Source organism: Zingiber officinale, chromosome 9B (genome assembly GCF_018446385.1).
Source record: "Zingiber officinale cultivar Zhangliang chromosome 9B, Zo_v1.1, whole genome shotgun sequence".
Taxonomy (NCBI): domain Eukaryota; kingdom Viridiplantae; phylum Streptophyta; class Magnoliopsida; order Zingiberales; family Zingiberaceae; genus Zingiber; species Zingiber officinale.
The window spans coordinates 29,849,316-29,871,451 of record NC_056003.1 but is presented as its reverse complement, the minus strand read 5'-3'; the positions used below and the strand labels follow the sequence as shown (position 1 = coordinate 29,871,451).

The following is a 22,136-nucleotide window of genomic DNA, read 5'->3' as shown; positions in this document are numbered from 1 at the left end:
CTGACCTCCACATCAGCTTGACTGTTGACCGGCCATGGAGACTTGACTTCTGACCTTCCTGACCTCCACGTCAACTTAACTGTTGACCAGCCACGGAGGCTTGACCTCTGACCTTCCTGACCTCCAGGTCAGCTTGACTTCTGACCCTCTTGTGGCCTTGACTCGTAACCACATCATCCTATTGACCCCACAAAACGTGCACTATATCAATGAGCATCGTCAATCAACTGATGTAAGATAACAATAGCTCTTTGCCTTTGTCCTTTCTTGCTAAGCTCTTTTACAAGAGATATCATTCTCTCTTTAGAATGTATTTCTTGGAGGGTAAAAGACTTCTCTTGCTCCAGCAGATCATACAAACGCTGAAGGATGTGCCTTGTTACTGATATAGTGGCAACTTCTTGTATCCACTCCCAATAAGAAGGACCTAGCTTTTGCGAGCTTCCAGCAAAGACCTCAGATAGCACACTCCTAGCCTGGTCAAGCAGTATTTTGCACATATCTACAGACTTTGCAGAAGTTGTTGAAACACCAATGCAAAGAAGAATTCGCAGCTAAAGAACCTAGCTGGCTTTGTAAAGATGAAAGGTTCACTTTCTGTAGTGCATTTACTCTTCCCTCTGCAACATGAGATATTGCATTCCCAATCGATGCTTTTCTAAAAGCAGCGGCAACCCATTCCGAGAATCCAAGAACAGCTTTATCTTCAGGAGGCAGGAAGAATCGTCGCACAGCTAAAAACTCCAACTGATGCGTAACAGTCCTGCTGGACAGCAGCGTCATCAAACATTCCTTGAAGAGGTGCGCCCCTGTGTGTGCATCGACCGCGCTGAAAGGATCATCCAGAGAACAGACGTCTGAATTGTTGTACACAGCTATGGATAGTTGGATCCTTTGCTTCTGGCCTCCACTCAATGGTGGCAAAAGGCGAATACGCTCGTCCTCAGCGCCTCCGTCAACCCGTCCCAGGACCAATATAAAGGAGGTAATCACGACTACTAGCCTTTGGAATAGTGACTAGCACATAAGGGAGACATATACCTCAGCTTTACCAAGATTCGAACCCCAGATCTCATGGTGGCAACACCTCATGTGCTAGCCACTAGACCCATACCTTTGATTGTGACACCATCTCTATCACTCATTTCATCAAACACTTGGTAGGCAAAATCCAAGCACCCGCACTTAGTATAGAAACAGATCATCGAATTCCAGCCGGTGCGGTTCATCTTGACATTATTCTCCACAACAAAGCGATGAACTTCCAAGCCGAATGTTCGGTTCACGAGCTGAAAGCAAGCCTGCAACACGCTCAGCACGATGAAGGCGTTAGGAAGGACGTCGTCAGGACATGCTTCCATATCTCGATACAATTGCAAGCAATTCTCGTAGTGGTCGCCTTGCGAGTAGCCAAAGAGCATCGCATTCCAGGAAACGATATCCCTAGAGAGCATTTCGTCGAACAGCCTTCGAGCGGAGACTAGATTATCTACGTGCACGAATGAGATGAGGAGGTCGTTAGACACGAAGATGTCGCTGATAAGGTCTCGCCGGAGGGCGAGCGCGTGAATGGACCGCGAGAGAGGCGTGGACATGGAAAGCACAGGCAAGGGCACCGGAAACGTCTTCAGCATCGAACCCTCCCCGTCTCTCACCTCGTCGTCATCGGATGAAGGATCCATCGCATCACCGTCTTCTCCGTCTCCATCAATCGTCGTATCTGGCTTCAGACCATCCTCGTCAGATTTTCCATTCGAATCTATCGAGTCGGACCGCTCGAACGAGGGGCCGGATTCACCACTGGAGGAGGTCGACTTTCTGACGAGGCTTTCTGGCCTGCTTCCTCCTCCTCCTTCTTCTTCTTGTAAGTTTCAGCTACCAAGAGTCTTCTAGAGATGAAGAACTTTTGCCACCATCCAAGCTCTAAAGGATGTTAGGAAATAATACCTCCTATCTCTTCTTCTTATCCAAGCAAAATCCGGCCACCACGATCACTCCAAGAAGATGATGCCGCCGACCACTTAAGAAGAAGAATAGGGGAAGAGGAAGAAGAGAGAGCCGACCACCTCTACCATCTCTTTTATATTCCTTGGTCTTGGCAAATAGGGAAAGTTTTAATAAAAACTTCCTTGTTTTCTTTTCCATATAAAGGAAAATTTAATTGATTAAAAAATATTCCTTTTCTCTATCAATGTGGCCAGCCGCCTCAATTCCTCCAAATAAGGAAAGTTTTAAACACAAAATTAAAACTTCCTAAGTTGTTTCCGGAAATTTTAAAATAAAATTTTCTCTTTAAAAATTCCCTTCATGGTTGGTTATAAAAGGAAAATTTTATAAATTAAAATCTCTCTATTAAAACATGTGGATAATTACAATAAGGAAAGTTTTCTCAAAATTAAAATCTTCCTTTCAATCTACAAATAAGGAAAGATATCAAATCTTTTCTCTTAATCTTTTGTAGAAACTATAAAAGGAAAGATTTAAATTTTAAAACTTTCTTTTAAAATTATGAGGATGATTACAAAAAAGGAAAGTTTTATCAAAAATTAAAATCTTTCTTTTAACTACAAATAAGGAAAGATATCAAACTTTTCTCTTAATCTTTCGTAGAAAGCTATAAAAGGAAAGATTTAAATTTTAAACTTTCTTTTAAATTATGGCTTCCACATGAGGAAAGATTTTAAAAATTAAAATCCTTTTAATGTTATTGTGGTCGGCCACCAACTTAGGCTCCAAGTTAGGGCCGACCACCTACTTGCTCCATCAAGGCTTGATCTTGGTCGGCCCCTAGCTTGGGCTCCAAGCTTGGCTTGGCTGACCACCTTAAGATGGGTAAGAAGGTGGATATGGGTGGGTATAATACTTTATAAATAAGATCCTACGATAGGGACCGAGAGGAGGAATTGATTTTGGTCTCCCGATGAACTTGAGCTTCCCGTGTTCGCCCCGAACACCCAACTCGAGTTCATCAATAATATCTCATTCCACTAAAGAGTTATTATTGAACTACCACACCAATACCATATTACTATATGTGCTCCTTCTTATCATGAGTGTGTTAGTCTCTCTGTGTTTAAGATATAGAATGTCTACTAATCAAATGAGTTATTGACAACTCACTTAATTAATATCTAGCTCCAAGAGTAGTACCACTCAACCTTATCGTCATGTCGGACTAAGTCCACCTGCAGGGTTTACATGACAATCCTTATGAACTCCTCTTGGGGACATCATCAACCTAGATTACTAGGACACAGTTTCATTCTATAATCAACAACACACCATATAAATAATATCATTTCCCAACTTATCGGGCCTATTGATTTATCGAACTAAATCGCACCCTTTGATAAATTAAAGAAATGAATATTGAGTATATGTGCTTGTTATTATATCATGATTAAGAGCACACACTTCCATAATAACAAAGGTCTTGTTCTTTTATTCAGTCAATATAAAAAGAACTTACCTTAAATGGTCCTGCTCAATACACTCAGAGTGTTCTAGTGTAATTTTATAGTTAAGATAAACTAATACCAAATTACACTACGACTATTCTAATGGTTTGTTCCTTTCCATCTTAGTCATGAGCTACTGTTTATAATTTATAAGGAATTGATAACATGATCTTCTGTATGTGACACTACACACTATGTTATCTATAATATAAATTAATTGAACAACTCCACTTAGCATATAAATGTAGGCATTTGACCAATATGATTCTTTATTTCAAAATAAATATTTACAAAAAGCTAGGCTTTTAGTATACACTCTAACAATTGCATCTTTATCTTGGAGTGCTTCATCATATGTTCAGGGATCAGCTTCATGTTCACCAAGGATCAAGTCTGAAGACTCTCCCAAAAACATGAATATATCAGGTTGTCTAACAACCCTCCCACTACGACGAGGCACTACCTGTAATTGTGCATCATTTGTGACACGTGTTGCAGTTACTTGTGGTATCTCATCTTGTACCGTTGGCACTAAGATAGAAGTGCCCTCTCTTATTTTCTCAAGAACAATTTTACTCATGGACTTGTGGTTCATTACATAGTCCTCTTCTAAAAATCAGGCATTAGTGCTAACAATGACCTTGTGATCTTTAGGACTATAAAACAAACCACCTTTCGTTCCTCTAGGATATCCCACGAACAAGCGAACTTCTGTACGTGATTCCAACTTATCAGCGTCTCCCTTCAACACATGTGTTGGACTACCCCAAATCCGAATGTGTTTCAAACTAGGCTTACGCACATTCCATAATTCTGTGGGTGTAGAGGGTGTTGGTCCCTTTAGAGACCGACAAGAGGGAAGGGGTGAATTACCCTACAAAAATAAATCTAACCTTTCTCGGATTTTCAACTAATTAACAAACACTTATAATCATAAAAAGAAGAGACTAATTAAAGAAATCAGACACAGAGGGTTTACTTGGTTTGCAATCAGAGGATTGCTAATCCAAGGAAAAGACGGCGCACTATCTGATGATCTCCTCTAGGCGGAGTAGCCTCTTACAGCGTTGACAGCACAAACAGAGAAGTAAAGCATAGAGAAATTGATTACAAGTTGAATGAATAAGCTGTGCAGATCAGTGCTATATTTATAGCACTGGTCGGGGCGCCCCGAAGGGGTTCCGAGCGCCCTGGGGGGATAAAATTTTATCCCCCAATGTTCAGATCGAGTTTGACTCGATCTGGTCAACATCTTCGGTCCGGACGCTCGGAATGGTTCCGGGCGCCCCGGGCTGTTCCGGGCTCCCGAAATGGTTCCGAGCGCCCGGAGCCCTAAAGTCAACAGGAATTGACTTTTTCCCTTCTCTGGTTCAGCTTGTCTCGGTCCGGGTCTTTTCGCTCCGGCTCTGCTAGCTTGGGTGATCTCGGCCATCAGGAATAGAGCTCACCCAAACCCAAGTTCCAGCATTTTCCTCGAGCAGCCTTCCTTCCCGATTTCTCGTCCCTCGAACGTCGTGTATGTTCTTCTCGTCCACCGGTGTACTCTTCCGCGGTCACCTCGTCCCTCGGACGCACTGAGCCCGTCGGTTCTCTCTCCGTGTCATCCTTCTCGTTAGCCACGTCTTCCGCTCGACTTCCTGTGTTCCTAAGCTCCTACACACTTAGACACAAGGATTAGACAAAACAGGACCTAATTTAACTTGTTTGATCATATCAAAACATCTTGAGGTTCCAACAATCTCCCCCTTTTTGATATGATCAACCCAAGTTAAGCTAGGGTAAACAACTGTAATAAAAACAATTAATTTGCTAATAATAATTGTCAAAAATTATTATACCTCCCCCTAGACTTAACATACTTCTCCCCCTTTTATCACATAAAAAATTGGGGTTCCTAAATAAGTCTAAGGTGGAAAATTTTAACTTTGTTAAAACGTTTCTAAGTAATAAAAGTTTAAACACTTTCCTAACATAAATTTTTAAGTGAGAAATTTCTAAGGATCTGTAAAAAATTTCTAATTAAGACAATTTCGAGCTATAAAAAAATGTGCAACAGAATTAACTTTCTAAGAGAAATTGTAGTTTTCAAAAAAAATTTAGAGAAAAAATTTGAACATTTTTTTTTAAAAAAAAATTAAGTATCTGAAAAAAAATTTCTGAGTAAGAAAACTTAGAAGTTTTTCTAAGTTAAAAAAATTTAAACATTTTTTTTAAAAAAAATTGTTAAATTTGCAACTGAAAATTTTCCCAACAAATAATTTTCTAAGTTTTCGCAAACATGAATATTTTTGTAAATATTTTCTAAAACAAATTGAATAATCCTTTAAAACATTATTTTTTGAATTAATATTTTTTCAGTTAGTCAATTAAATTTTTCATTTCAGTATTTAGCTTCCAGTCAGTGGCGAGGCACTAGGCCTTCTTGGTTATTGGAGCAACAACCACTTTCTAGTCAAAGCCTCATAAAGAAACTATCTGTTTAATTTTTCTCGCTGAAAATGCTAAGTTTTAATTTTGAATTTAAATTAAACAGGTTTTTGGAACCCAATGGAGGTTCCTTCCTACAGGGTTAATCAAGTATTTTCTAGGCACATAGGCTTTTGATATTTTTCTGATTTGACTTTGGTGAAACCTATAGTACCAGTTTAATCCTCTATAATTTTTAAAAGCAGAAATATTTGAACAGGTAGACTTTTTCAAATTTTCTATTTCTTCTTTTAATTTATCATTTTCAGACTTTATTTTATCAAAGTCTTCTATTAGACAATATTTTGTTAAAGTTCTTTTTATTTCTAAGTTTTCATTTTTTAATTTAGTATTTTTACTTTCTAACTTAAACATGGATTTTTCCATAGCCTTAATATCGAAATAAAGCTGATTAGGAGGTAAGAGACATACCTCACTTACCATATCAGACTTGAAGCATGATTCTCCCCCTTCTTCGCTGCATTCATCTGAAGTCGATCCCCTTTCATCGATGCTGGGTTCTGATGTACTTTGCCCTTCATAGCTTGCCATCAGTGCAATCCCGGCATATTCTTGAATCTCGGACTTAGATGATGAACTATCGTCCCAAGTTGCTTTTAGATTCTTGTGCTTCTTGGGTATCTTGCCTTTGCCCTTCTTTAGTTCTGGGCAGTCTTCTTTTAAGTGTCATTCCCTTTGACACTGGTAGTAATGCATCCTTCTTCTATTTCTTGGATTCTTTTTATTCTGCATTTCTTTAAACTTATTAGATCTAAAAAAACTTTTTTAAAGTTTCTTCCTGGTCCTCTTCTGAATCTGACTCGGGTTCATCCTTCTTGGTTGCATTTAGTGCGATCATCTGGCTTGATTCCTTTGTTGTCCCTGCACACCTGGTTTCATGTAACTCAAGAGTAGAGAACAATTCTTCTAAAGTACTTATCTCCAGGTCTTTTGAAATATAGTAGGCGTCGACGATTGATGTCCATTCTGGAGTTCTAGGAAACGCGTTGAGTGCGTAGCGTATGGTGTCCTGGTTTGTTACTGTTTCAGCGAGGTTCTCGAGACCAGTAATCAATTCCTTTACCTTCGCGTGTAGATCGGCTACCTTCTCACCTTTTTCCAGGTGGATGTTCGTCAGTTTATTCCGGAGGATGTCTCTTCTAGCCAGTTTTGCTTCGGATGTCCCTTCGTGGAGTTCCAGGAACTTCTCCCAGAGTTCTTTGACCGATGAGTAGCTTTCGATGCGGTTGACTTCTTGAGGCGACAACACGCTCAGCAGGTGATATTCCGCACGGTTGTTCGCTACGGAATCACTCTGCTCCTTCTTTGTCCACTGGCTCTCTTCTTTTTCTTCTCCATTCTGATTCGTCAGAGCTACAAAGTCATACTTTATAATTAACTGAATTTTGAAATCAGTTCTTAGGAATACCTCTATACGACGCTTCCAGTGTGCGAAGTCCCCCTTGAATTTTGGTGGAACGATGCTTGGTCCGACCATCTCGTTGCTTCGATCGGCGGTTAGTCCTCCTGAAGCGCCTTGCTCTGATACCATTTGTTGGTTCCTTTAGAGGCCGGCAAGAGGGAAGGGGTGAATTGCCCTACAAAAATAAATCTAACATTTCTCGGATTTTCAACTAATTAACAAACACTTGTAATCATAAAAAGAAGAGATTAATTAAAGAAATCAGACACAGAGGGTTTACTTGGTTTGCAATAAGAGGATTGCTAATCCAAGGAAAAGACGGCGCACTATCTGATGATCTCCTCTGGGCGGAGTAGCCTCTTACAGCATTGACAGCACAAACAGAGAAGTAAAGCACAGAGAAATTGATTACAAGTTGAATGAATAAGCTGTGCAGATCAGTGCTATATTTATAGCACTTGTCGGGGCGCCCCGAAGGGGTTCCGGGCGCCCTGGGGGGATAAAACTTTATCCCCCAACATTCAGATCGATTTTGACTCGATCTAGTCAACATCTTCGGTCCGAGTGCCCGGAGCCCTAAAGTCAACAAGAATTGACTTTTTTCCTTCTCCGGTTCAGCTTGTCTCGGTCCGGGTCTTTTCGCTCCGGCTCCGCTAGCTTGGGTGATCTCGGCCATCCAAAATAGGGCTCACCCGAACCCAAGTTCCGGCCTTTTCCTCGAGCAGCCTTCCTTCCCGATTTCTCGTCCCTCGAACGTCGTGTACGTTCTTCTCGTCCACCGGTGTACTCTTCCGTGGTCACCTCGTCCCTCGGACGTACCGAGCCCGTCGTCTCTCTCCCTGTGCCGTCCTTCTCGTTAGCCGCGTCTTCTGCTCGACTTCCTGTGTTCCTAAGCTCCTACACACTTAGACACAAGGGTTAGACAAAACAAGACCTAACTTAACTTGTTTGATCACATCAAAACATCTTGGGGTTCCAACAGAGGGTACTGACTTAGAAGGTACAAAGTTCAGAATGTACGTCGTCGTTTCCAGAGCATATCCCCAAAAAAAATTTGGTAATTCTGAATAACTCATCATTGATCTAACCATTTCCATAAGAGTCTTATTCCTTCATTCCGTCACACCATTCTGTTGGGATGTACCAGGTGCAGACAATTGGGATTGAATCCTGGCCTTTGATAAGTAACTCCTAAACTCTCCTAAGAGGTACTCTCCACCACGATCAGACCGTAGTGTATTGATACTTGACCATGACGTTTCTCCATATCAGCCTTGTACTCTTTGAATTTATCAAAGCACTCAGACTTGCGGCGCATCAAGTAAATGTACCCATATCTCGAATAGTCATCTATAAAAGAGACAAAATATTCGAAACCACCTCTTTCCTAGATAGTCATCGGCTCACACAAATTAGAATGAACCAATTCCAACACTTCTTTAGCTCTATACCCCTTTACCTTAAAAGGTCTTTTGGTCATTTTTCCTTCCAAGCAAGACTCACAGGTTGGAAAGTTTTCCACTACCAACGAACCTAAAGATCCGTCGGCTATTAACCTTTGAATCCTACTCAAGTTAATATGACCCAATTTTAGATGCCAAAGATATATTTGGTTCATTTCCGAATGTTGCTTTCTCTTATTATAATTAGAAGATGTGTTATTAATTTTCATTTGTTGCATTGTGGGAGTTATTGGATTAAGAGTATACAAATTGCTAACCAACGCACCAGAACAGATAACCATCCTATTTTTCTTGACAACCACTTTATCATCAAAAGAAATAGAATATCCATCCATAAATAATTTAGAAACTGAAATCAAGTTCTTTCTAAAACATAGTACGTAAAGATAATTTCTCAGAATTAAATTTTTATCCCTATCAAAAGATAAATAAGCATCTCCCACTGCAACAACTGCCACTCTCGTAGCATTGCCCATGTGGATGGTGATTTCCCCTTCATATAGTCGTTGGATTTCCTAGAACCCTTGCAATGAATTGTAGATATGATCAGTGACTCCCGTATCTACACACCAGGTACCGGTAGATAACACCGCTAAACATGTTTCAACAACTAATGAATAAGATACACCTTTATTGTTCTCCTGCCTGGCAGCCCGATTATGGTGTCCGAAGAGTTCCTTGAGATTGAGCATCATGTCATAGGCAGTGGGTAGGGCCTGATGCTGATGTTGCAGCACATTTGACATAGAAGTCAAAATGTAACACCGCATCATCTCATATGCCTTGACCCATTTCATATGTCTCTCTATCTCCTCTTCACTAAAATCCTTATCATGCACGCTATGACAGACCTCAAGAACTACGAACTTGTATTCTTCAGCAGTTAAGACAATGTCCAAGTTTCATTTTTAATCAATATAATTTGGACCGGTAAGTTTGTTTTCTTTTAAAATAACAACAAGAGGATTGAACGCCATTTTAAAATCCTGAGAATCACAAAATAAAATATTGGATCAAAATTTTAGAATTTAAAATAATATTGATTCCTCAAACAATATAATTTAAATTCACCAACACCTCAAAACACCGTGAATTTTATATGCCACGATAGTGTGGACGTATATTAATTCAAACATTTGTAAGAGAAGGTTTTACCCATTAATTTTATTATCTTGTTAACCTAACTTTACAAATAAAATTAATAGTTGGTTCATCTTCGGTCACACAAATAATAGTAGTGACTCCGGTGGGGAGGATATTATTAAATGTGCCTAAGTATATACCATTACTTGATACTTAGTCCATTAATTAGGATTGTGCCCCTTCAGATGGAGAAGATCACACAAACCTAAATAATTTCCTATAATTATCCATAGAGGAAGTTTGATCTAGTGATCCGCAAACAAACTCATCCGATATGGAGGAAGGCACTTAAAGCCAACGCGTAAGTTTAAATGCATCACTTACAAACCAGTAATGAAGACCGTGGAATTTATTTAAATAATCTCTCTCCTACTTAGTTATTTAAATTGAGGCATTTTAACATGCATACACATCACAGCACATAAACACAACATCACAACACACAAAAACAGCATATAAAGGCAATCAATATGAAAATAAAATTTCCAACTATTATGGTCTCATCTAACGTTGTCCTCCAATATGCCAGCAATGGATCACTGTCCTCCAATGTGCCGCCAATGGATCAAGCTGTCGCGTCTATCTCGCTTCCTTCTCCGCCGCGCCTCCAGTCCTCAAAATAGCACCACGCATAGCAAGGATACAAGCCGCAACATAAAGAAATAAAATTTATATTTATCGATCCTATATTCCACAAAGAAATTTACATGTAATCTAGATCGAACAAAATATAAAAAAATAATACGACAACCGACCATATTTAATTATTACAATCATGCACACACAAACAACCTCGACATGCCCGAGGGTTCAAATCATACACAAACACACAAAGCCATAAAAGTTGGATCTAGGATGCATGCAACCACAGAGTTAATCTATCTTGCACATCCTACTATTATCCGGCCTAAATTTATATATGAGCAGTGCATAATTTAACCAAAAACCAATTACATAGAACCAGAAACTATGCTTTGATACCACTTGAAAGCGCTGGAATTTCATTTTTTTTCAATTTCCCTGTACAAAAAATTGTACAAGAACAGAACTTTTCCTAGCAACCCGCATGCTCGATCAAACATGTATTTGATCAATCAAGTAAGTTCTTGAATGATCAAAGCACACCTTGATCGAAGTACAAGATCGCTGGCCTCTTGTGTTGGTATTCCAAAAATGATACAAAGAAAACAAAACTAGATACGCAGCGGAATTAAAGAACTAGTTGTACCTTTTCTTTGTAGCTAAAGACCTCTTGATCTTCTGTCATATTCCTCTCCTCTTCTTGGACGTCGTGTGGGCGATGATCTACCAAGACAACACCACCCTCCTTCTCTTCTCGGTTTCCAAACCGCCGGCTACAAAAGGAGGCTCTACAATGGGGCACCTTCAAATCTTCTTCCTCTTCTTCAAGCCATCGGCCACCAATGGATTGCTAGAAAAGGGTGCTGACCCTAGCTAGGAGAGGAAGGGGGTCGCCGACCCTAGGCAAGGAGAGGAGGGGGCGACCTTTGCAAGGTGAGGAAGGGGCGCCCCTAGCAAGGTGAGGAGGGGCGCCGACCCTAGCAAAGGAAGAGGGGTGCCGACCACAAGGAGAGAAGAGGATTGTAGAGAATTAGAAAATTTAGGTTTTAGGAGCCACCGCCTACTCCTTTTTATAGGTTTGTCGTCGGTTACAAAGAAAGAAAAATAACAGAATTCTATTTAGAAAAAATCTCTCTTTCTATAACTGAATTCAGTTTAGAAAAAATCTCTCTTTATATAACCAAGTTAAACCAAACCAAGTTAAGTTAAACAAAACCAAGTTAAGTTAAATCAAACCAAATTAAGTTAAACTAAACCAAGTTAAACTAAACCAAGTTAAACCAAACCTAATTAACCAAACCAAGTTATGGGTGGGTGGATGCGAGGCTTTATATAGAGGCTACAACAGGGACCTAGAGGAGGAATTGGTTTAGGCCTCCTGATGGGCTTGGGCTTCCTGTGTTCGGCCCGAACATCCAACTCAAGTTCATCAATAATAACTCATACCACTAAAGGGTTATTATTGAACTACCGCACCAATCCCATATTACAATATGGGTTCCTTCTTATCATGAGTGCGTTAATCTCCCTGTGTTTAAGATATCGCATGTCCGTTAATTAATTGAGTTATTGACAACCCAATTAATTAACATCTGATTCCAAGAGTAGTACCACTGTAACACCCATAAATTTCCTCTATTCAAAAAGGGTAAAAAGAAATAAAAGAAGAGAAAAGAAATAAAAATATATTCATAAATAGCTTGGGCTAGGATTTGAACCCGAGACCTCTTAGTTGAGATTAGTTTAAGTTGTCATTAGGGTAGTGGTAAAGCATCACATGAGCAATATGAAACAATTCATTATATGTAGATTATATACGAAAAGATGATCCAACTTTCACTTGGTATAAAAGGGGATGGATGAGATTAAAAAAACCTAATTTTCATCTCCTTTTCTCCTCTAGCCGAAACTTTTCCCTCCTCCTTTCAAGTTTCGGCCAAGATCAAGAGATCTAGGTCCAAGCTTCTAAGTTATTCAAGGGGAGGATCTAAGAGGAGAGTTTTTGCAAGGATTGGTACGCGGGTGAAGGGTGGCTTGGAGAATAAGGCATGCAAGAGAGAGGATTGTCTTCCCTACATCTTATAGTAGTAAGATCTAGCGAAAAGTTGTAAGTACCTCTCACCGACAGTATGAGTAGCTCCGTTAATACATGTTACAATATGTTTTAAGTGTGTTGCATGTTAAAGGAGATAGATGCTATGATATGTTTGATGCCCTCTAAAGTTTTGGGATTAAGAGCATGTTTAGATCATCTTGATTTGCTTCTCATTAGGTTTTGGGACTAAGAAGTATAAATCAAGTGTCTAAAGTGCTTCCCTATAAGTACGAGGGAATTAAGCGCACATAAGATGTTTGGTTAAATGGCAAGCAAGTGCAAGTACAAGGAATTAATAGTTAAAGGAAAGTATTTTACTTTAGAAAGGCATGTACTGGACACAAGGTCCATGGGTGGGCTCTTAGATCGCCCCTAGGCTCCTAGACCACCTAGTAGTACCTTTATAGGTTCGGGATTAGCTACCTCGGATCTTATTAAGGATGCACGCAAAGTGGTACAATGTCAGGCCCAAGCAAGTTATTACTATTTTCACTAATTATGTAATATAATGTTTTCAAACTTTATGGTTTGTCCTAGTGGAGGTCTCCTAAGTTGAGAAGTTGAGTTATATCGTATAGCATTGATGAACTATATAGTATGCCAAGAATCCTGTATTCCTTGCTTTATTAGCATGATTTTTAAGTTAATAGATTGCATGATAAACTAGTTTAAAAATGCATGTCATGTAAATATTTCCGAAGTATGGTTTTCGTGTGAATTACTGCCAAGTGTATGTTTATGTTTCCCTAAATAGTTTTAAAAGCATATTTACATCATTGCATTTTCCTCAAGCAGTTTTAAAAAACATGTCCTCTTTTAATGTATCATTTTGTGAGTAGACGGTACTTACTAAGCATCCGCTTATAGATTTGCATTCCCTTGTACTGCAGATAAAGGAAAAGGAAAGTTTGAGTAGGAGGAGGCAGCAGGAGCAGTGCTTGGAGGTGTGTATGTGTGTGACGGAACAATGGAAAGAGATCAGAGAATTTGTTATTATGGGAAACATGTAGAACTTTAGTATTCCTTTCTTCTCTCCGCTTTACATAAAATACTGGCACTGATTGGTTTAGAATAAATTTGACGGCTTGGCAGAATTTTGAATGGCAAGTGAAAGTAAAAAAGGGGAGAACAAGGTCTTCCGGTAGAGAAGGGGGATCTTTTGCATGGCCCATGGCACGGTCGTGCGGGTTCGCACGACCTTCCACTGCCTCCTCTCGGCCAAGGTGACACGGCCATGTGGAAGCACACGGTCATGCCCTTCCTCCTCTTGGCCAAGATGACACGACCGTGTGGAATCACACGGCCGGGCACCTCCTCCTCTCGGCTAATGCTACACGGTCGTGTCTCTCTTTCTCTCGGCCAAAGTGACACGACCGTGTGGGCTCACATGGTTGTGCCCCTCCCATCCTCTGCCAAGGGTCACGGTCGTACGACCCTCACACGGTCGTGCCCTACGCCAGTGGGAGTACAATACTTGTCAGGGCCACACGACCCAGACCCACTAGAAGCTTCAGACTCCCTTCGACCCTACTTGGCTGCAAGTCATGTCTTACCAGGCGTAACATGTTAGAATATATTTATGGACTAAGCAACATGTAATAGGTAAGAAGGCTGAGAATTTAGATATACGAGGAAAGAGTAACGTTTATCCTGCATGTTAAGGTTAATAGAAGGGCGGGCGTTACAACCACTCAACTTTATTATCATCCCGGACTAAGTCCACCTGCAGGGTTTACATGATAATCCTTATGAGCTCCTCAAGGGGACATCATCAACCTAAATAATTAGGACACAGATTCCTTCTATAATCAATAACACCATATAAACAGTACTATTTCGCAACTCATCGGATCGATTGATTTAACGAATAAATCTTACCCATTGATAAGTTAAAGAAATAAATACTAAGTATACGTGCTTGTTATTATATAGAGATTAAGAAGACGTACATTCATAATAACAGTGGTTCTGTTCTTTTATATAGTCAGTACAAATCAAACAACCTCAAATGGTCCTGTTTAATACACACAAAGTATACTAGTGTAATTTTATAGTCAAGACAGACTAATACCAAATTACACTACAACCGTTCTAATGGTTTGCCCCAATGTATCTTGGTTGTGAGCTACTAGTTATAATTTATAAGGAACTGATAACATGATCTTCTGTGTCGCACCACACACCATGTTATCTACAATATAAATTAAATTGGCAACTACATTGACATATATATAAATATAAAATGCAGACATTTGATCAAAGTGATTCTCATTTCAAAATATTTCAAAATAGATGTTTATAAAAAAGCTAGGTTTATAGTATACATCCCAACATCTCTCACTTGGGTGATTTAGGCCAACCGGAATATATCTCACCCGAGCCCATTTTCCAGCATTCTCCTCGAGCAGACTTCCTCCCGGCTTCTCGTCCCTCAGAGCGTCGGGCGCGTCCTTTTCGTCCACCGGTGTACTCTTACACAACACCTCGTCCCTCAAATGCACTGAGCCCATCGACTGCCTTCCCATGCAATCCTTCTCTCTAGCTACGTCTTCCGCTCGACTTCTTGTGTTTCTAAGCTCCTGCACACTTAGACACAAGGATCAAATACAACAGTACCTAACTTAACTTGGTTGATCACATCAAAACTATCACGGAGCTCCAACAAAATATATATATATATAAGAACATTGCCCTACTTATCTTATGGTGTTCATCTTGTGAACACCAAGTATATATTTTATTTTATTTTATTTTTGAGAGGTTAAGGTTTAGAATTTAGGGTTTAGTCTATTTATAAAAAAATTCAATATATATAGAGAGAGAATTATTACCCTGTACACCTGTTCGATGAGAGACACATGAGTAATTCAGAGTGATTTTAAGCACTCGGGCCACTCCCGGGCGCCTCGAGTCGATTTTGGCCACTCGAGGCGCCTAGGAGTGGTCTGGGCATCCAGAATCACTCTGAGTCTCCCAGTGTCGCTCACCGAACAGGTGTGCAGGGTATCAATTTCATATATATATATATATATATATATAATAGCTTCTGGTTATGTCAATTAGATTTTGTCTTTAGAGTTTAGCGGTTGAGTTATAATATTAAGCAAACAAAAATAATTCAAAATAAAAAAAATTGAGGTGCTCATAGTGTATGCGACGTAAGGGGTGTGACATATTTCATTATGAGGGGTATCTATAGTGGGTGTGCACTGCGGGTGTGTAGAATAAAAATTATATATATTTGATATGTTGCAGACCGAGCTTTCACACCTACGATGCAGACCTGAGTGAGTCGGGATGCCCAAAAGGGTATCTATATATATATATATATATATATACTAATCAGACTTTGCCTCTAGGATTTAGGGTTTGAATTATAATATTAAGCACAAAAAAATTTCAAAACAAAAAAAAAAACAAATTAAGGTGCTCGTAGAGCATGCGATATAAGGGGTGCGACATATTTCATTATGAGGGCCATCTATGGTGGGTGTGCATCGCGGGTGTAACTGTAGAATAAAATATATATATATATATATATATATATATATATATATATATATATATATATATATATATATATATATATATATATCTATATATATATATATATATTTGATTTGTTACAAACTGAGCTTTCATGCTTGAGATGCTGACCTGAGTGAGTCAGGGTGCCCGGAAGTGATCCGAGTACCCCCAACTCTCAGGTCTGCAGTGTAGGTTCGGAGCTAGAGCCATCAATTTGGGTTGGACAGTTGACCCATCTCACCAAACAATTTAAGCGAGTTGAGTAGAAATTTTATTAATCCATTTAAAGACGGGTTCGGGCGGGTCGACCCCCTTGGGACACAACCTACATGCAGAGGCGTAACTATGTTTAGAGCAGGGGTGCGGTCGCACCCCCTGGAATTTAAAAAAAAAATAATAATACATTAGGATTTTTTTTTTAAAAAAAAGACTTAACTATAAATTTAAAAAAAAAATTATATTTTTTTTGCAAAAAGTCCAATTAAAATCCACCAACTGAACATCTCTTTCTTGAGTCGAACTTTTTTTTCTCTTGCCCATGTTTTCTTCTTCCTTTCCTAATCCCTTTTTTATTCTCTCCCTAACTCTAATTTAGACATCAAAATCCTCCTCGCACGTCACATCCCGTCGATATGCTCGATCCTCCCTCCTTCACTCTTCTCTCTTAGTGACGGCTTGGTGGCGAACTCGAAGTGAGGTCTCACCTTGGTCACAGCCTCAGAGGCAAGGTCGGGCACAACCTTTGCAATGTGCCCTCAGCCATGGTCCACTTGAATTCACTGACTTGAATTTGTCTCCTCTAATTAAAAATCCTAATTACGTCACTACCTGCATGGGTTGTATGGCCCGAGGAGGGTTTGAGTTGATTCACAAGTTGATGAAATACTGAAGCAGTTGCTCATGCATCTTGAACTATCATTGAGGTCAATTGATGCTTCTCTTGTGTAAGTGTTCCTCATAGCTAAGAGCACACTTACTGCTCTTTTGTAGTGCATTGATACAATTTGGGCTAGTAGATTGATTTATAATCATCTTTAGGTAAGCTTTCTTAACTTACTTTAATATGTTTTCTTGAGTAATAGGTGTTAAATTCATTTTGCTTCATGAACATTTCCTCTTCACTCGATGAGCAACCCGCGAGCAACCCAAGCTGGCCACATACTTTGTTATTTTTTTAGTCGCCTAGTAAATTGACCCGTTTAATCCACAATCCGTCTTGAATTAGGTTGGGTTGGGTTGAGTTATGAATTTCCTAACTTGCTAAGATGACGGATCAACCAACCCTACCCTTGCCAAATGATCGACCTACCATAGGGCAGCCTGCTCTACCATGGATTGACTCGTTTGAGAGCTCTATCCGCGGTATATAAAATCCCTATTTATCCTAAGGACCTTAGGCCACGTACCCTATGCACACCTGATTTTTTTTTATTTGAAATTTTTTTTATACTTATAAGTCAATCTTTAAATCCTAAAAGTAAAATTTTATTGACATAATCAATAATTTTAAAAAATAAATAATAAAATAAAAAATAGATGGACATAAATTTAACAGTCCAAAATATAAAAATATATAGAGAGATAATACCTTAAGGACCTTATGTCACACTCTGCATATAACTAAAAAAAAATTTATACGTAATATTATAATTTAATGCCTAACCCTAGATACAAAATTTTATTAGTATAACTGAAAATCAAAAAATAAATAAATAATTAATTAAAAATAAAAAATTGCATGATTGCAGCAGCATCCACAGCGACGGTCCAGAGCATAAAAAAAATTGTATATATAGAGTTTCTGTCTAAACTGAATGACGTCAGGGTGGCGCCGGTAAGGATAGCGGCATCAACGTGGGGCGACCGAGACGTCACCCGATCCGCCACCCGATACGGTGGATGAGTCGTGACGTCACACGTGGTGGCCGTGGCGTGCTCCGCGCGGCGGACGCAACGCCAAGCGACGCGACCGCTCCACAGCCGTCCAGTCCTCTCCAAGGACCGTGAGATCTAGCCGTGGTACGTCTGGTGTGGGGCTGGTTTGATTAAAATGGCTCCCACCTCGGTTTTAATCTTCTCCTAACGTGCCGGCTTCTTCGACGTTCACCTCGTTTTGTCTTCTAGAAGCTATTTAAATCATTTTTAAAATTTTAAAAACTACCAATTTAATTATTTGTTACCGAGTCAACGTCAGACAATGGGATCCAGTCGCCTGTCTGCCTGTCTCCTGCGCTAGGGTGCCACGTGGCCAGGCTGCCGGTTACGAGTCCGTAACACGTAACGGAGGCAGCGTGACGTCAAGCCGAGGCGACGTGTGAGCGGTTACGACTCCGCGAGCGAAACGCCAACTGGAGCGCTCACTAACCGCCACTGACGCCGTCGGGCCCCGCCCACGGCTGACGTCTCCCCGCCTCTGTTTTCCCACAAACCCCCGCTATTTAACGGCCCTCTCTCCCTCTCCTGTTTCGTCACTTCCCCCAAATCCCAATCGCGTGCCCTGATTTCGGAGAATGCGAGGAGCGATCTCAAGCCGACCGGAGCCTCCGCGGACGGCGGACGACCTCTTGTCGTCGTCTCCTTCCACCTCTTCTTCTTCCTCTTCCTCTGGCGGCGGATCGGCCGTGAGGGCGGCGGTGGCGGAGAACCCTGTGGTGGTGGTGGGGGCGAGGGGGTGCTGCATGTGCGACGTGGCGCGGCGCCTGTTGCTGGGGCTGGGAGTCAACCCAGTGATGTGCGAGATCGGCGAGGGGGCAGAGGACGCGGCGACGATGATGGAGGCGGAGGCGGCGGCCGGGGGTGGCGGGCGCTCGGCTGCGCAGCCGCTTGTGTTCGTCGGGGGAAGACTGCTCGGGGGACTCGATCGCCTCGTCACCGTCCACATCACCGGCGAGCTCGTCCCGATCTTGAAAGAAGCCGGAGCTCTCTGGCTGTGATGATTTTCACTTTTTGCCTTTTTAATTAATTTTTTAAAAATATTTTAATTTAGACTCGAAATTATAAGTCAAGGGTACCCTTAGTGTGCCTCTATTATTATGTAATTTACCTGTATTTATTGTTTTTGTACAGAATTTGTAGTCTAGGAAATGTGAAAAGGAAGCTACTTTCCATTATTATTATTATTATTATTATTATTATTATTATGTTTTTTTTTTATGTATTTATACACGGAAGAGTCAAAAATCTTTTAGTTAATTATAAAGTATAGTAAGAGAATTTTAAACCTACCTCTCTTTTACTAAGACAATGTAAACTATGTAAAAATTCAAAGATAATCAACAATTATGTAATTAGAGTGTTCAAACTATCATTGTTAATTTGGCTAAAAAAATAGTAAGACAGAATACAATTTATTTAACTAGGACTTACTGAGACCTTTGTAAAATTCATTCAACAAGCTTGGGAAGCATTATTTTTATCAACATGTATTTAAATAAAATTTATTAAATTTATAATAAGGGTCTTTTTGATTTATTTTTTTACTTTAAAATAATATTCATGATATTTTAATAGTTTTTTTTGTTGACAAGATTATATTTCAATCATTTCGACAGAGAAAAGGAGGTTTTATGAAAAATATCTCTAAGGCTAAATTTTGAAAATTCAATATAGGAGGGACCTTATTGGAAAAATCTGGACACAGAGAAGATGCATATTTCACGAATCTTTATTTTTATTTTTTCCCTTTTTCCCTTCAAATTCAAAAAACTAGAGCCGGAGAAACGACAAATCCCATTAAAAAAAATGAAACGGCGTAGGAGAAACCACCTCAATTCGTCGCTCCTTACGGCGACGTGTTATTCTTCCAAAAACAAGATCACGCAGCGCGATGGATCTCGATCTCGTTCGTGTTCCCAGTCATTCAATGGATCAAACAAACCACTGTTGCTTTTATTCCTACTCCAAATCCGTTTTCTTCCTCGCCGGTTGTTGTTGGATTTATTTATCTCTTTGTTGTTTTTGTGGGCGATTTCGGATCTGGCCGCCCGCTTCGATTTTTTTCCGGAGGTGTGGTTTTTGCAGGGGTTAGGGTTTGCTTGCTCTGCTATGGAGTCGGGGGAGGGAACAGAGGATCAAAGTCTCACATTGGACAGATTTAGTATTATGGGTTTAAAAGGATATACAATATCTCCATTGGCATAAGACCTTTTGGATAGAATCCAAGAACAAAGCCATGAAGACTTAGACCTAGAGTGTACAATATCATGCCATTGTGGAGATATATGAATATCCTTTAGGGGGAACAAATGATATCAAAGTCATGGTCCATACCAGATGACATGTGGGGTGACCTTGAATGAGTGATCGGATGCTTACGGGTAGGGGTGAGTATTCGGTTAAAACCGAACCGAACCGAACCGAATTAACCGAACCGAACCGAACCGATTTGTTTTCGAATAAACCGAACCGAACCGATTTTCGACAAAAACCGAACCGAACCGAACCGAATTTCCAAGAAAACCGAACAAACCGAACCGAACAAACCGAATAAACCGATTTTTTCTAAAAATTTGGTTTAGCTTAATAAAAATTTGGTTTGATCTAAAATTTATGGTCTAAAAAATCGATTTGGTTTAAAAATTCGGTCTATTCGGTTTATTCGGTTTAACCGAATAAAAAAAATCAAAACCGAACCCGAACCGAATTAACCGATTTTTTAGAAATAAAAACCGAATTTCCGAATAAACCGAACCGAATTTTTAAATTCGGTCGGTTTAATCGGTTTAATCGGTTTAACCGAACTTTTGCTCACCCCTACTCACGGGGCCCAGATTATGAGAGTAATGATGATTCTTCGTTTGAGGTAAGATTGTTGGGATTCGATTAAAGTCCCACATTGAAAAATTTAGTAAAGATTATGAGTTTAAAAAGATATAGGATATTTTCGGATACTCGCGGGGAGACCCAGATCATGAGAGTAATGATAGTTCTTCGTTTGAGAGGAGGATTGTTGGGATTCAATCAAAGCCCGACATTAGAAAAATTTGGTAAAAATCATGGGTTTAAAAGGATATAGGATATCTCCATTGACATGAGACCTTTTAGATAGAGACTAAGAGCAAAGTCATGAGGGCTTAGACCTAAATGGATAATATCATGTCATTGTGAAAATACGTGAACATCCTTTGAGCGCAACATTAATTTTATATATTTTTACCACCAATGGAGGCTTACCCGTTGGATACAATGCGGGATGAGCTGTCTGTGAAGATTGGTCTCTCGGACGGCAGCTCCAGATGTGGTTCTATCATCATAGGCTCAAGGACCGGACAAAGAGACAACAGAGAGAGGATGAGCCGTTGCCAATGCTCCCGCGGAAGAATAACGATAGGCTCAACTCCTTCTATGTAGTGCATGATAGCAAAGGGAAGCACAAGAAGCCAATGTTCAAGACAGCCCTGGTGGATTTTAGAATTGAGGGAAATTCGTTTGCCATAGGAAAGCACTACTATAACCCGGAGGTGTTGCTACTACATCCGCTCCCAGAACTAACCATGGCTGAAAAATGGAGACTTGCATCAGTGGAGTCACAACTTGGAGAGCCAGTTAGACAGGATGGCCCACTTCTTGGAGATAAGCCCGCTTCAATGCCACCCAGTGCTTTTGGTGCACCAATAGGTATATTTATATATATATAAGGAGATGATTTTCTATTTATGTGCACTTGTAGAAAACTATCATTCGTAGCTACTTAAATTGTTAAGTTTCACTTGAAGCTGCCCTGATATTGTAGGCATACGTTTGTCATCATGCTTGAGTTACCCTAAATTTGATTTTCTTTTATACTAACCTCTTAAGTGAATATCGTTATACAAATGAAACTGACTTATGTTTGAATTTTTTTTTGTTTAATGATGGTTTTGAAATCATTCATTTTCAATGTTAAAATGTTCATTTAATTGAAGATGGGTCAAGATTTGCTTTGATGTATTTCATATTGACATTTTTTAGGAACTTCATGTATAAATTTTTGCTAAGTA

The 22,136-nt window shown here is 39.8% G+C and overlaps 2 protein-coding genes across 2 annotated transcripts; one reads left to right on the top strand and one right to left on the bottom strand.

Moving 5' to 3' along the window:
* Positions 1–206: 206 nt before the first annotated feature.
* Positions 207–1,682, bottom strand: LOC122022901 (pentatricopeptide repeat-containing protein At5g13270, chloroplastic-like). Its single transcript, XM_042581010.1, has 3 exons — positions 1,115–1,682; positions 595–998; positions 207–476 (listed from the first exon to the last, which is right to left on the bottom strand). Exons 1-3 carry the CDS (start codon positions 1,680–1,682, stop codon positions 207–209), a joined length of 1,242 nt encoding a protein of 413 aa, XP_042436944.1.
* Positions 1,683–18,634: 16,952 nt separating this feature from the next.
* LOC122024596 (monothiol glutaredoxin-S3-like) lies at positions 18,635–19,292 on the top strand. The gene has a single exon (XM_042583251.1). It carries the CDS (start codon positions 18,669–18,671, stop codon positions 19,089–19,091), a length of 423 nt encoding a protein of 140 aa, XP_042439185.1. The 5' UTR covers positions 18,635–18,668; the 3' UTR covers positions 19,092–19,292.
* The last annotated feature ends 2,844 nt before the right edge of the window (positions 19,293–22,136 follow it).

Bases quoted from the DNA above. Each gene is read 5' to 3' on its own strand.
- LOC122022901 (XM_042581010.1), bottom strand. From the start codon at position 1,682: ATGGATCCTTCATCCGATGACGACGAGGTGAGAGACGGGGAGGGTTCG. The intron at 999-1,114 runs GTATGGGTCTAG...TCCAAAGGCTAG, and splicing joins AGATGGTGTCACAATCAAAG to TAGTCGTGATTACCTCCTTT. The intron at 477-594 runs GTGAACCTTTCA...CTGCTTGACCAG, and splicing joins GAGTAAATGCACTACAGAAA to GCTAGGAGTGTGCTATCTGA.
- LOC122024596 (XM_042583251.1), top strand. From the start codon at position 18,669: ATGCGAGGAGCGATCTCAAGCCGACCGGAGCCTCCGCGGACGGCGGAC.